This window comes from Macrosteles quadrilineatus, unplaced genomic scaffold, assembly GCF_028750875.1.
Source record: "Macrosteles quadrilineatus isolate MER2022 unplaced genomic scaffold, UCM_ALF_1.0 Scaffold_8__2_contigs__length_117827958, whole genome shotgun sequence".
Classification (NCBI taxonomy): domain Eukaryota; kingdom Metazoa; phylum Arthropoda; class Insecta; order Hemiptera; family Cicadellidae; genus Macrosteles; species Macrosteles quadrilineatus.
In genome coordinates this window covers 42,927,568-42,943,114 of record NW_026542601.1, presented here as the reverse complement: position 1 = coordinate 42,943,114, position 15,547 = coordinate 42,927,568, and the positions used below count along the sequence as shown (strand labels likewise).

Sequence of the window (15,547 nt, the reverse complement as noted above, 5' to 3'; positions counted from 1 at the left end):
ACATATAATCTTTGAAGCGTAAAAAAAGTACATGAACAAAAATCATTATTTTTAAGTGTTAACATGAATAGGTGTCAACATAGAGATTTAAAAGCTAGACCATAAACAATCATTGTTATGCAAATATTCGCTGTTTGCTGGATTGTAGACATCTGATTTAATCAAATGGTATAGCAAAAGGAGGTCTCCATATTATAAGCAAAATATATAGCCTTGCGAAATAACAGTGTCTGATCCTCATCTTTCATGTCGACAAAAAGTTAAAGTTTTCTACCCCTCTCATATATTCCACGCCATAGCAATAAAATCACTAAAATAATTTATGTAAGAAAAACTAACCCTACCACTGCTTGTTTTTCCTACTAGAAACTTACTAGATAGTTTTGCCAAAATCAAAAATTAAAACGAAAAAGTTAACAATCCTTAAAAACCTTAAAAACAAATTATCCTTCTAAAATTAAAAAGCCCAATAAGCGTATCTTTGGTGGACTTTTCGTAAAGTGTAAACTTTGAGTTTTACAGTCTCGTAATATTCCTGAAATTAACTTGTTATTTCCTTCCTTTGTCAACTTTATTGGAAGTTTTTCGCGCTGCTGCTTTTACTTAACTCAGATGGGGTGCTTTGAAAAGTAAGGGCGAGGGGACGGCGCCAGAGGTTAAATATATATTTTTCTATTGATTCTACGACGGAAGTTTGTTTACATCGTTTTTCATTCTTTTCCAAAAATATCGTGGATTTTACCAAACCATTAGTGTTATTAAACTTGCCAATTTGAGATTATTTGGAAATCAATTTGTTAAGGTAATACTTTCATAAAATTTAGTTTTGTGTAGAATAATTTAATTACTATCGATTTTGTAAATAGCAATATGTAAATAGTAAACGTTAAGTGTAAAATTTAGACAAAGTAGTATTATTTTATGAAATACTACTGTAATTTGCAGGATTTGTTAAAATCATATAGGTATAATATTTGTTTGTTTATTTCTAGCTTCAATCAGCAATCACCACTAACTGTAACTTCATTTGTTAATATTTTATTTGTATGTACAGTATGATTCTGTGTGTTTCAAAGCCAATGAAAATCACTCAATACAGATTGAAAAAAAAAACTCAAAAAACTGTTATGCTTCATAAAGCTAACAGATCTTTAGAATTATTTTAATTTCTGATTATATTGCCAAAATACTGTAACCTACCATCTTACCACGTTTAAGACTTTTTGTAAGGGAACGGTCCAAACCCAGGTCTCATATACTATTCAACGATGTTATAAACCATCATGATAACCCAATTATAAATGGCAATGTTTAGGATCGAACTAACAGACTTTGATTTGGAGACAGTCACCATAACACCGTAGGTATCCAGGGAGTAGAATTTACAACTTGCAGTGGAAAATAGACGAAGAAATGCTTGATTGAAAGTAATTTGGAATATATGAGCAATCTTAAATGTCCAAATATGCAATATTTAAAAGTGGGAGCGATATACATAGAGGGGCATTTTAATGTCGATTACAATCAGCTGATTAATTCCGTTAACAATTCCAGCTGATTTCCTATACAGATTGCACACAAGCTGTAATGCTCTTACTTAGCCAATAACGATGATTAATTAATAGCGTTTCGATACTAATCGCGTAGGGCAGTTTCAGGGTTTTAACTATATCCGATTTCATTTAATCTTCTTAGTCTGCGGTTTGTCTCCGTGTGTGTATTGTGTGAGTGTGTGCGTACTTGCGTGTGAATGAATGGTGCACCCAACAATGCATCGCACTTGCCAAGGGAATGCATTATTGAACACGCATTGTTGAAATCAACACACCTACAAGCAGACGATTTATGTTTGGAATTTTAACTAGTTTTCTTCACACGAGAGACGTCTATGCAGTTTTCGATTACGTCATTTGTGGGATTTGTAAGGCTTAAGGTAATTTTTTTTTAACTTACAAATGTGTGGCGTTTTAGTCAAATAAAATTAAAAACTAAGCTAAACGGTTTTGAAATTGACATGTGTTAAAATCATTTAATTTTATCCCTTGGTCTGTATACACATTTTTCTCTTGTACTTTTGTTATTAACACATGTTATTAATCATTATTAATTTTTGTAAAACAGTTTTCAATAATAATACACATTCTTTTGTTCACATCACAGTGTTTTTAATTTAATCTACATTTTTTCTATCAAATAATCATTTCAAGAACATCAGTTCACAAAAAAACAAACATGGTCCTTCGAGCCAATGGATTTATTTTTCTACAGTTCATTGAATCATCACAGTAAGTTTTGATTTTTATTTCAAACAATCATGGCAGAACTTAGGCTTCTACAAAACAAGAGAGCTTCAATCAAAGGCTCTCTCTCAAAAATGAAGACCTTTGTGAACAATTTTGACATCAATACAGGTAATTTATTAGATATTGAAATCAGAAATGAAAAGTTAGAACAGTTGTACAGTGAATTCACAGACATTCATAGCAAAATAGTTGCAATCACTTTAGATGAAACTGACAACAGTTTTGATGAATTCGAAGAAAATTACTACATGGTAAAAGTAGCTTTCAAGGAAATTTTGAATACAAATAAGAATCTTTCAAGGCCTGATTTGGATCATTCAAGTTCTGGTAGTTCAATTGGCAATGTGTCACCAGAATCCAATTTTTTAAAACTTCCTAAATTCAATTTACAACCATTTGATGGAAAATATGAAAATTGGGTTTCATTTTACGACCTATTCCAATCAACGATTCATGCAAATCAATGTTTATCAGATGTGCAAAGGTTTTTCTACCTCAAGTCATGTTTGAAAGGGGAACCTTTAAATCTCCTTTCAACTTTGCCCCTGACTCAGTCCAACTACTTAGTTGCGATTGAACTCTTAAAAGAGAGGTATTGCAACAAGAAAATAATTGTTAACACTCACCTTAAAGCTTTGTTTTCACTGCCCAATGTAAACTCACTATCAGATTTGAAATCTTTATTAGACATCACCAATGTAAATGTGGGGGCATTAAACAACCTTGGGTACAAGACTGAGGAGTGGGATGTATTACTAGTTCATTTGCTAACATCAAAATTAGATCAAAATTTAAGAACCAAATGGGAATTGAGCAATACAACCAAAGAAGTAGGCACTTTCACACAATTGGAACAATTTCTTAATCAGTATATTCAAGCTTTAGAAACAAGTCAAGACAACAGCAAAGGTACTAATGTATTTAGACACATTAGGACAAATTCAACTGAAATATCTAAAGGTACTACACAGAGTTGTCCTTTATGTGTACAAGATCATCCCTTGTTTAAATGTACAGAGTTTTTAAGTCTCAAACCCTATGATAGAATTCAAAAGGTCAAACAGCTTCATAGATGTTTCAATTGCTTATCAGCACACACATGGTTACTCACATGGTTGACACTTGCAAAGCATCCAAATGCAAGGTCTGCTCCAGAGCTCACAATACCTTATTACATATTCCTAAAGAGTATATGCCAGAATTAGACCCTAAAGTTAGTTCTAAGCATAAACCTGACACAGGATTTCAAGCTAAGTCCAAACCTGAAGTTAGCTCACACAACAGTGGTTCCAGCAAATCAGAAGAAAAGAATAATCCAAAATGTAGTAATAGTAAAAAACTATTATCAGCAGGCATTGGTTCTCCTACAAGAGTGATGCTGTCCACAGCCAGGATCAAGGTAAAGGACTGCTGGGGTGAGTATCAATACTGTAGGGCTTTGATAGATCCCGGGAGTGAGGGAAGCTTCATTTCTCAAACCTGTTTTCAAAAGTTAGGATTATCACGACAACCATTCAACGTTTCAGTCCACGGAGTAGGTAACAGCCATGCTGGTTATACACGAGGATTAACGTCACTTTTCATTCAAACCAAGCAAGATACAAACATTCAAGTTTCAGCATACATCTTGAACAAGCTAACTAACGTTTCCTCACTCAACACATCCTTTGATCATTGGTTTCACATTCAAAACCTTGAACTTGCTGATCCATACTTCTACCAATCAGGTCAAATAGATATCATTCTAGGAGCTGACATTTACGTAGATCTATTGATAGATGGTATAGTTAGAGGTCCAGTAAACACTCCATCAGCTATCAATTCCAAACTAGGTTACTTGTTGTCAGGAAGATTATCAGATCCATCATCTGAAGGTATTCATTCATTCAGATTATCTATTCAAAACAATGACATAAACACTGCAGTAGAGCGTTTTTGGAAGATAGAAGAGGTCAGTCATGAACCTACTTCTCAACTGCAAGATAATGACATTTGTGAAAATCGTTTTCTGACCACACATTCTCGAGATGAATCTGGAAGATTTTGTGTTTGTCTTCCTTTTAAACCATCAATTACTGAGCTTGGTGATTCTTATTCAACAGCATTAAGCAGATTTAAAGGTTTAGAATCGACACTCACTTCTGACAAACATGAAAGTTATCAGTCTTTCATGAAAGAATACAGTGATTTAGGTCACATGCATCAAACACCCACAGAATTATCGTCCATTGACAGTAACAAACACTACTATCTACCTCATCATGCAGTATATAGAGATTCGAGTTCAACAACTAAAACCAGAGTTGTTTTTGATGCATCATGCAAAACAACATCAGGTACATCATTGAATGATCATCTGTATACTGGTCCAAAACTTCAAACTGACATAATGAATTTGCTAATTAGATTTCGATTGCATAAAATTGTATTTACGGCAGACATTGAGAAGTTTTACAGGCAAATTTTAGTGAGCAAATCTGATCAATGCTATCAAAGAATACTTTGGAGATCATCACCAGAAGAACCGATTAAGTCTTATGACCTTAACACAGTTACTTATGGAACATCATGCGCACCATTCTTATCCATACGTTGTTTACATCAACTATCTGACCACATTAAGGATTATTCTCCTGAATTGGCTAGGATATTGAAAGAAGACTTTTATGTTGACGATCTTGTAAGTGGAGCCAATACTGTAGATCAAGCTTTATCCATAAAAAATGAACTAGTTCAAACACTAAATCAAGCAGGGCTTCCATTGCGCAAGTGGTCATCTAACGCCAAAGAAGTTCTAGATGAAATAACACCAAGTCAAACCATTTTTCAATTTCAATCAGAAGACTCTTCAGTCAAACTGTTAGGACTTCTGTGGAATCCCGAAAGTGATACTTATCAGTATTCAATTAATTTACCTGACTTACCAAGCAAAATAACTAAACGTAAAATTTTATCTGAAATTGCCCGTCTAATCGATCCATTAGGTCTATTGTGTCCAGTAATAACCAAAGCAAAACTCATCATGCAAAAAACCTGGTTATGCAATAATGGTTGGGATGAGACAGTTTCTGATGAAGTATCTAATGAATTTGTTCAATATTGTAACAATTTGTCACACCTCAAGAATCTTCAGACACCCAGACCATTAGTTTTATTTGGGTCTGAAGTTATCCACGAATTATTTGGTTTTTGCGATGCTTCAGAAAAGGTATACGCTGCAGTCTTATACCTCAGAAGTGTTTCAACATCAAATGTACAAGTTCAATTGATCTGTGCTAAGTCAAGAGTATGTCAACTTAAGAAAGTTTCAATCCCCAGGCTGGAGTTATGTGGCGCAGTGCTATTAGCTCAACTAGTTGACAAAGTAAAACCAATTTTACCTACCTCAAACACTTATTTATTTACTGACTCTACAGTTGTGATGGCATGGATTTCAAAACCCCCAAACACATGGAAAACATTTGTAAGCAGCAGAGTGTCACAAATTCAATCCCTCACCAACACATCAGATTGGAATCACATTTGTTCAGAAGATAATCCTGCTGACCTAGCATCTACAGGTGTCTTAGGAAACAATTTTATCAATCAGGATTTGTGGTGGTTTGGACCTTCATGTCTGTTGGATAAGAACATGAATATGAGTGAACCTATTCATAATGAAAATCCATATGTACCTGAAAGAAGATCCGTCAAATGTGCTTTACTTATGGAAGAGAGTTCTGATGAGTGGTATTTAAAATTTAGTTCATACACCAAAGCCATCAGAGTTACTGCTTATTGCCAAAGATGTATAAACAATCTCAAACAGCCTTTACAAAATGGACCAATTACCCCAAATGAATTAGTCAATGCTCTTCTATGTATTGTCAAACAAATTCAAAAAATTCATTTTGCTGAAGAAATATTATGTTTGCAGAAGAAGAAATGTGTGAATCCCAACAGTAAACTTTCAAGTTTAAATCTATTTTTAGATGACAATGGAACAAGTTTTGTTGGACCAATCAACAAGTTGTTAAAAAGTTCCCACTAAATCACTTTTTTGCGGGGGAGTTATGTTAAAATCATTTAATTTTATCCCTTGGTCTGTATACACATTTTTCTCTTGTACTTTTGTTATTAACACATGTTATTAATCATTATTAATTTTTGTAAAACAGTTTTCAATAATAATACACATTCTTTTGTTCACATCACAGTGTTTTTAATTTAATCTACATTTTTTCTATCAAATAATCATTTCAAGAACATCAGTTCACAACAAAACAAACAACATGAAAACTGTTCTTTTTCATGCCAAACATGGAAGGTCACATAAGCTGTACCACACGAAATATATGTGTCCGTCAATAAATGTCTCAGTCAAATACTCAACGTATATTGGCCATAAAGTAAGTTGGCCACAAACGAAGAGGTTTTGAGAAGAGCAAAATAAAGGAAAAAGTGTGGTTGGACAGGCTACACCTTCAGAAAACCAAGTGACAACATTGCCAGGCAAGCCCTTGAATGGAACCATCAGGGAAACAGAAGGAGAGACGGACCAAGGATTACTTGAAGAATATCCGTAGGCTACAGATAACATCAAGGAAGAAGGAATGAGCTAAAAAAGAGGATGACCCAGAATCGAGTGCGGTGGAAGGTGGAAGCTTTTGCTACGACATCTCGGGAAGAAAGGAACCAAGTCAAGAAGTAGAACTTCTCTGCGGTTTCAAGTAGCAACGAATATCAGGTGCAAATTGTAGAAAATATCTACTAATAACCCTTTAAATTGTAGTTATTATGTCTGAGGTGAGTCCTTTGAAAATGGATAACTTGGAATTGTATTTGAAATTGTAATATACGACTCGTTACGATCTCTAGCAAAACAAAATTTCTTAGAAGATAAGGCATTGGATGCTTGTTTATATAAAGAGCACAATAATGAACAATTGTGTTTTAACAGCGAAAAGTACTCCATTGCCGCTCTAGAACTGTGGAAGGGGATGCGGAATACTAGCCCCCGGAAAACCACCCGCTAGGTGAAACGTGACGTCACGAAATCTGCCAACTAACCAATAGCCGTGTCCGCGACTGGAAAAATACCCCTCCCCCCAAACCCTAACAAAATGTGATGCTATGTAATTGAAATTTTAGCAGTAGTAATTCCGTTTGATAACCGGAAAGGCATGTGGGGAATATCATACCGAATATTGAAATGTTACACCAAGTTTGGTTGGCTAGGTTAGGTTAGTTAGTTTAGAACAGTATGACAATGAAACTTGAGTGGAGTGTCCGTGACTGGAAAACTGCCCCCCCCCCCCCAATCTCTGAAGTCAACATGACGTAGGAACCAGCTTGGGCACGTTGTTGTCCGGGGGGCAGCATTTTGTGTATTAGAAATATCTATCTATTTAAAAAATCGGCACACCCCTGAGCACTACCAATACATGACTATTTTTGATTTCACATTTGCCACAAGTTGTATTTGTGTTGGATTTATCCCTAAAAATTGCAAAATAAATACAAAAATTCTCCACACATGTCTAAGGGAATCAATCGATGTTGAGTGTGGTACACTCCTCGCCAAACCACATAGTCTATGTGGGAGGGATGCAGTCCATGACGCCGAAGCTTGTCCACCCATCGACCACTTAGTTTATGGCGGTTGGGGCGTGCGGTTCAATCCTAATCGGACCTACGCTTTATGATAATACGTCGCGCAGCCCGCTCTCCACAGAGATAGCACACGTTCGAATCTGGAGCGTTAAGCTGGCATTTTGGAGGGAGATCGGTATTGAATTTTGGAGGGAGACTGGGTGTCCGGGTTTGTTATATCAGGCGAGTTTGTATTTACAGATTATTTTAATCAAGTGTGTCGTGACATGGGTCGTTAAAGTAGGGTTCTTTTAACGAATCTTCCTATTTGGAAGTACCTATTGGATACGTAGGTGGCACGGTAGGACCCGGGCCCGATTTACTTTTTCATTTTGAAGTCCCCAGAAGCCACAAAAGAAGCAACAACACGATTCGTTGAAATTTCATAGTGAAATTTGGCATTAACATGTAGGGCTGTATACACTTGAACGAGTTCGCGAATAGCAAGATAGCGTCATATGAAAAAAAGTGTTATATGGTTTAAAATAATTAAAAATGTTCCAATTTTCTCTTTAAAAACATTAAAATTCTTTATTTTGATTACAACCATCGTATAGAGCATGAAAAAACAAATAATTATGTAAACTAATCGTTATTGTAGGATTAAAGGATACGGTGAAAATTTCAAAAATACTGAACATTTAAATTACCATCAAAATGCCCATGTTATTTTTATGGAGGAAAAGTAAACGGTTGTAGTAAAACTTGTTAGCCTAATGGATATTCTTGATCAAATTTGGTAATTCTTTCGATTTCATACTACCTAAGCTATAAACACACTTTGTAACATTTCCTGTAGTAGCATAATTTACTTCAAATAGACTTAGCAAAATTACCATTAAATACTGCAAATAGGCATTCAATTTACTTGAACCAGACTTGCCATTAATTTTGGATACTGCAAAATTTGCAGCATTAAATTTATGTGAACCAAAAACACCATTGACTTTGGATTCTGCAAGCAGACATTCCATTTACTTGAACCAGACGTACCATTCACTTTGGATATTGCACAAAAGGCATTCCATTGAGCCAAATATTCAATTGACTTTGGATACTGCAAATAGGCATTCCATTTATAGGAACTTTCGATACTGCAAGTAGACATCATGTTTGACTTCAAGTAAAAACTATGCAGCTTTGACTTCGTATGATTAATGTATTAATGTGCTTACTTCGCTCAATATTGCAAGCAGATAACTGCATTGTACACCTAGTATTCAATAAATCCTGACCTTTCTCATATTTGGTTCTGAGTGCCACGAGGCTGGAGACCATCCTAGCTCTGTGGGAAGAGTTCTTGACTCCCAGATCCTTGATGTCTGCCTCGGAGAACCTCAGGAGCTCCTAGAACAAAAAATACATTCATTTTCAATAAGATACTCAAATTCGATATTGGTTTTGTCAAAAAATAAACTCTATCCGCAATCTGACACGTATTATTTACCATTTGCTTGTCAACAACTCTTGGTAAGTGGTGGGAATAACTATGATATTTTATGGGGAAAATCACAAAAGTTGCAGTAGCTTAAAAACCTTGATTCTTCCAGAATTGGAAGTAGTACCATTTTGTGTAGAGTTAAAATCACCATGACAAACTAAATTTTAATCTAAACCAAAATAATAGTTCACTATGCGAAATGATGAAAATAATCATACTGTGATAAATTTAATTATTTTATTTATTTATTTACTACTGAGTATGATTATTTATCTAAGGGTTAGTTAACAAATTATGAAGTATACATTTAACTAATACAGGGACCTACAAATGACTACAAATGTCTACCACAAATTTATAGTGTCTGAAACTTTAACGTTCCTTAAAAATAATAATAATTATAGTAATTTTAAATTTTAAATAACATAAAGGTTGTCGCTACAGACATAACTCAGCTTTAATGAGTGAACTCTCGAGCAATTCCGCTAACTCGTTTAATTCCTGCAATAATTAAACCCACCTTTGTTCCCAAGTCTCTTTGAACTGTCTAGACTTGGAATTGGACTTTAATTACTAAATACCTTTGGATTAATTGAGTGCCATTAATAATGTATTAGTGATTTGTAAACGAATAAATAAGTATAGAAAACAAATTGAACAAATGTACTAATAGAAAAATACACTTAAGTGTTACTTTCAATGAAAGTCATAAAAGTTTTAATTAAACAATAAAAAAACAGATGTGGAATTGAAATTTGTTTTATATCAATTATAAATGAGTTTCGACAGTGATTAAGTCGAACACTGATTGTTAAATTTGTTAATATAAGAAAGAGAAGAAATAAAAAATGTAGCTTATTAAATTAATAAGGTGGTGATTTGTAAAATGAACTATCTACGAATTGATTCGGAACCATCTACTCTTTTAAACTACAGTAAACAATGTTAAAATTCAATATTATTATTACTAAATACGAATTCAAAACATAAGTTTCTATTGTAGGAATTTGTTCTATATTAATTACAAAAATATTTGATACAAATCAAAAACAAAAACTATTAAAAAACAATTCTATTAGACGTATGTACACCCTGAATTAATACGATTTCATTTCATTCAAGTGAAAACAATTAAATTAATTAGTTTAATTAGTATACTGTATCGACTTTAGAGGTACATATAGGCACAGTTAAGTAACATTGCAATGTCTACATAAAAAAATCTGTCAAAAAGTGGTATTTAATTATAGTATAACGAAAACTCCTTAAACAGTAGGTTACTAAATGGTTAAACATTGTATTCTGCATTTTGCATTGAAACCACAACTGTTTGATACAAAAGTTTTACAACCAGTGAAAGTTATACTTTGCAGAGTTTTGGTCAAAGACAGCTAAACCACTACATTGTGGTTGTATCGTTTGATATGTGATGTGTTTTATGTAGCTATCAACGCGACAATGCATGTATCAAATTATGCCATTTGTGCCTTATAATATAAACAAAAGTGCCTTGTAAATAGTATATTTGATCACGTGTATCTAATTTTCGGTACATAAGGTAGTTAGGTCAATGGGTAAACCGAAAATTAGGTCTATAAAGATAACTTATCATCGATAGAAATATTGCTTTGTTAAAAGTCACCCATAAGTTCAAAACCGTAAACCAGAAAACACTTAATTATTCCCACTTAGAAACTCTAAAAACTTTACACCAAAGAGTACAAATGTAATGAATGTACACGATGTGTGCGATAAACGTAACATTTAAAATATTTATCATAGGCTATCTGAGATACAAATACAAGATAATGTAATGAATGTACACGATGTGTGCGATAAACGTAACACCTACAATATTCATTATAGGTTATCTGGGGTGCAAATACCAGATATGTAGTTTTTAAGATTCTACCAACTTGAGAAAAATTCTTTTCTTCGGAAGAGAAACACTAAAATGAAAGTCTGCGAAAGGCAATTCGGCTTGATGATCACGTGTCTGTAGAAGCTGAGAACTAAAATAGCGGTGAGCACGGAATTCCAATAGCTTTCTTTGAAATTACAGAGCTTAGGTGTAAAATGGCTTTCTCATTTAGAGGTGCTGCAAGTATCTTATAAAATTGAAACAGGCAGTTTAAAATTAATTTAATGACTCTATTCCTTAATTGAAAATTGACAAAATACTGGGTGGCCCATAAGTCAGTTGACACTTGCAATTTTTTTTTTAATTTTAGCAGTTGGTACCATACACAGCTGTAATACCACAGCTGTTGGGAGTTGTGTTTAGTAATTGTTGTTGTCTAGTTTGAGGTTATGTTTGATAGTTATTCATGATAGTGTGTTCATTGTTATTCGATAAACAATGAATAGAAAGTTAACAACAGAACAGCGTGTATTTGTTTTGCAAACATGGTGGAAACATGGCCATATGGTGGAAACCAAATAAGTGGAAATAAGTATATTTTTAACGTTTAGTAGTTAAATACAAAAAATAATAGCATGTTTAGCCTTTATTAGCTTAAAATCACTTCTTAATCCACGAGTTTCTGATACTGACCAGTTTTATAATTAAAGAAGAATAAAAAATGTTCTAGGTTGAGACAATTTTATAATTAGAAAAAAGTCACAGTTGGCTGTTCAAGTTTATTTTCAATACCTTAAACAGATTACCATTTTATAAGCAGGCGCTTATGAAAAATACGGGCTGAATCCTCTATGCAATTAATAGATTTTTGCATATAAAATATCAGAAGTCATTTTTATGTTTCACATTTAATACATAGTGTTTAAACGAACCTGTGAAATTTTTTTGCTATCGATATGATTTTGTTTTATACTTATTATATCATCGCAGCATTAAAGAATCTTTACCCACATTTCACATTACATTTATATATATATATATTTCATAAATACCTAATTTACTTAAAAAAATAAATAAATAAAAATTGTTACAATGAATTATGTGTTGAGAATATCACCTAATCTTCAAACTATATCTTATTTGTTCTGCATCTTCACGACTTGTTAGTTACATTTATTAGTAATGTTAGGCTTATTACTGTAGTATTTATCATAATATTTATTACAGTCCATTAATTTTATTACAATTCATTACTTGTTTTTGTAATTGATTTAGGTAATTGATTGATCGTTAACTACTATTAGCACACTACTTTAATTTGTAAAACAATTATTGTAATACATCGATTAACTTGTTTCAAAAGATACTATTTTTGGTTATTGCTTTAATTCCATTAGACATTATGAAAACACTGAAAGGAAAAGAGAAAAGTAAAACGAGAGTTCTGGTGATTCGTCTTGACTCTCACGTAGTAGACGCAGTGTATATAGAAGTGTGTGTGTGTGTGAGGGGGAGGGGAATTTCTAAAGCCACGTTTTACACTTAATCAAATTTTCGTTCGAATCAAAGATTTTAAATTTGTTTTTTTCCATAGATTTGCTACCATAGAGTGAAGACTGAAAATTGGCTTATTTCAAAGAGTTGGCTGAAAAATCCACACAGTTAGGGATTTGTTAACAAAAATCCACAAAGTTAGGGATGTATTATCAAAAACCCACGCAGTTAAGGATGTATTAACAAAAATCTACACAATGAAGGATGCATGGTCAAAAATCCACACAGTCAAGGGTGTATTATCCAAAATACACGCAGTTAAGGATGTATTTACAAAAATCAATGCAGTTAAGTATGTATGGATGCAAGAAAAATATTTCTTATACAATTTAAGTGACCTAAAACCCTTTGAAGTAAAGGTTAAAGGTCCTGCAACTCAAATTGTTATAAAGTTTTCAAGTTACATAACCTACAAGACCGGTTATTAGAATCATGCACTAAATTTAGCTAATTGAATACCGTATTGTATGGCTAAGCTGAAGAATACCTATAATCTATGATGTAGACCAATAAAAAATATGATGTAGTCGGTTGGGAATTAAGTTTAGAAAAGTATTTTGGAAAAATCAATGTTCAAACAAGAATAACAATTTTGTCATACTAGCCTCGGATAGTTAGATTGTGATACTGATTGAAAAATACTTCTCGATCAATAAATATTTTTTTAAATTATATGTACACTAGTTGAACCTGCCAAGTAAAATTAAAAAACTTAATTAGTAGTTAGATTGTACACTTACAACCTTTATTAAGTTTCAATTAAAATCTCAATTGTTAGGTATTATTGTGACTAATTATATTAAAAAACTCAATAGAGATCTAAGTGGTTATTTGACTGTAGGAAAAAATAGTGTATTTCAACCAACAGTGGATTTTCAACCAAAATAGTGGGATTCAACAGGTATTGACATCACTACACTTAACTCTGAATGTTGTTTTCCTGTTGCATACCTAGTATGCGTCATGAGAAATCATTGGAAAATTGCAGGGAAATCCTTGATTTCTTTAGTATGAATCAGGTAATACTTTCCTTTGGAGATAGATTTATGAAGAAATTATTCGTAAATTGACTTTTGGCTTTTATAGTCAACCGCTATAGTACTAAGAAATTACCTTAAACTGAAAGTACACTGAACAAGAGGTAAATGGAAAAACTTTAGTTTTTAAATTGTAAATATTTAAAAATTAAAATTGCTCTAAGACCAAGGTTTTGGTCCAGCTTAGAGAAAACTAAAGCAATTGCCAATGACGAAGACAAACATACATACTGTAATGACGTAATTGTTTTGGCTTACCTCGACGCCGCTGAACCTCTCAAACTGGTGGCTGTACTGGGTGAGGTCCAGGATGGTCAGCCATTGGACAATGTCTAGGTGAGGCCCAGTCACCGGCATCTTGCGACGAGACAGCGATATCAGCGACGGGAAGCGGAAACTCCATGCGATACCTGCGACATAGAGTAAGCAACTGAGTGTCTTCATATATTACGTTGTACTATATAAAATACTCTGGTAAAATCTCCGGTGGAGTCACCAGCATCGGCGATGAGACAACAATGTCAGCCACGGGAAGCGGAAACTCCATGCGATACCTGCGACACAGAGTAAGAAACTGAGTGACTGATTTTTTTTTATTTTGATACATTGTACTATGTAAAATACTAAATTATTCGGTAAAGTCACCGGCATCTTGCGACGAGACAGGGATATCAGCGACATACTTGTGACATAGAAACACAACTTTGTAAGCAACTGAGTGACTAAAATATACATTGTACTATTAAAAAATACCCTGGTAAAATCTGGGTTTGGAGAGTGAGGAAAAGTTAGCCCAAAAGTCCAGGAAGAGTGTGCTGACATTTAAGGTAAATAATATACAGATATATAACCGTTCTTCTAGCGTTCTGACAATAAAATCACTAAAAAGATATGTTTAGTATGCGAACGTTACGTTTGTGGGATATTATGCACTATGAGTACTTTCTCTTTTCATCAAGAAGGTAACTATCAGCAATTAAACTTAATAATAGTGCAAATTAAGTTTAAAATTTTTAACAAGTTCAAGACGAGTATTCCAGGGTAATAACTTTCATTTCCCTTGTCGATACTATCAACGGAGCCATTTAGCATACTAACAAGAGTTATGACACTATCAAAACTTTCAGAACAAGAGCTGCCGATTATCATCTTAACAGTCTCAGAGATCGGCTGATTAAGAAAACACATGTCCTATTCGAAGTAGAAAGAGATTGTGACCTAAACTGTGGAACGAATTAGTAGGCTACTATTTTACGTTTTGAGGTTTTAAACGTTAGAGCAGGAGTATTTTTTATTTTTGATTACAAAAAAAAGGGGTTTTTGGTACTTTTCTGCAATTTCAACCACTCTATGTTAGGTTATGTTAGTTAACTGAACATTGTAAATGAAGCCTTGTGCCTTGTTGCTAAATTTGACCACCTGTTTCTTTAACAAGAAACCATTAATTATAAGTCAACTGATCAACGAGAAACTCACCCCCAGAATAATTTTGACATTTCTCAGGATAGAACCGGCAACCTTTTGTTTGCTAGGCGGGCACTATAACCAACCAGCTGCCCCACTATGTGTTAATGTGTACCGTATTTTTTAACGCAACATCAGATGAAATGAAAAAGAGCATTATTTCCAAAATCCTCAATACAAATTACAAGATTGTCCCATGCAGGGAACGTGCCTACGCGCTACAGCAATAACCTCTCGGTCGTCTGCCGGATTGGCA

General features: G+C 33.7%; 1 protein-coding gene across 4 annotated transcripts in view; it reads right to left on the bottom strand.

Annotated features, from left to right (window-relative positions):
* Window positions 1-15,547, bottom strand: part of LOC128999748 (SH2 domain-containing protein 3C-like) — a 226,528-nt gene that overhangs the window by 68,745 nt on the left and 142,236 nt on the right. For all 4 annotated transcript variants that reach the window (XM_054426410.1, XM_054426408.1, XM_054426407.1 and 1 more), the window contains 2 exons: window positions 14,086-14,237; window positions 9,170-9,281 (listed from right to left, as the gene is read on the bottom strand). In XM_054426410.1, coding sequence (XP_054282385.1) covers window positions 9,170-9,281; window positions 14,086-14,184 — 211 coding nt within the window. In that variant the 5' untranslated portion in view covers window positions 14,185-14,237. The remainder of the gene's footprint in view (window positions 1-9,169; window positions 9,282-14,085; window positions 14,238-15,547) is intronic.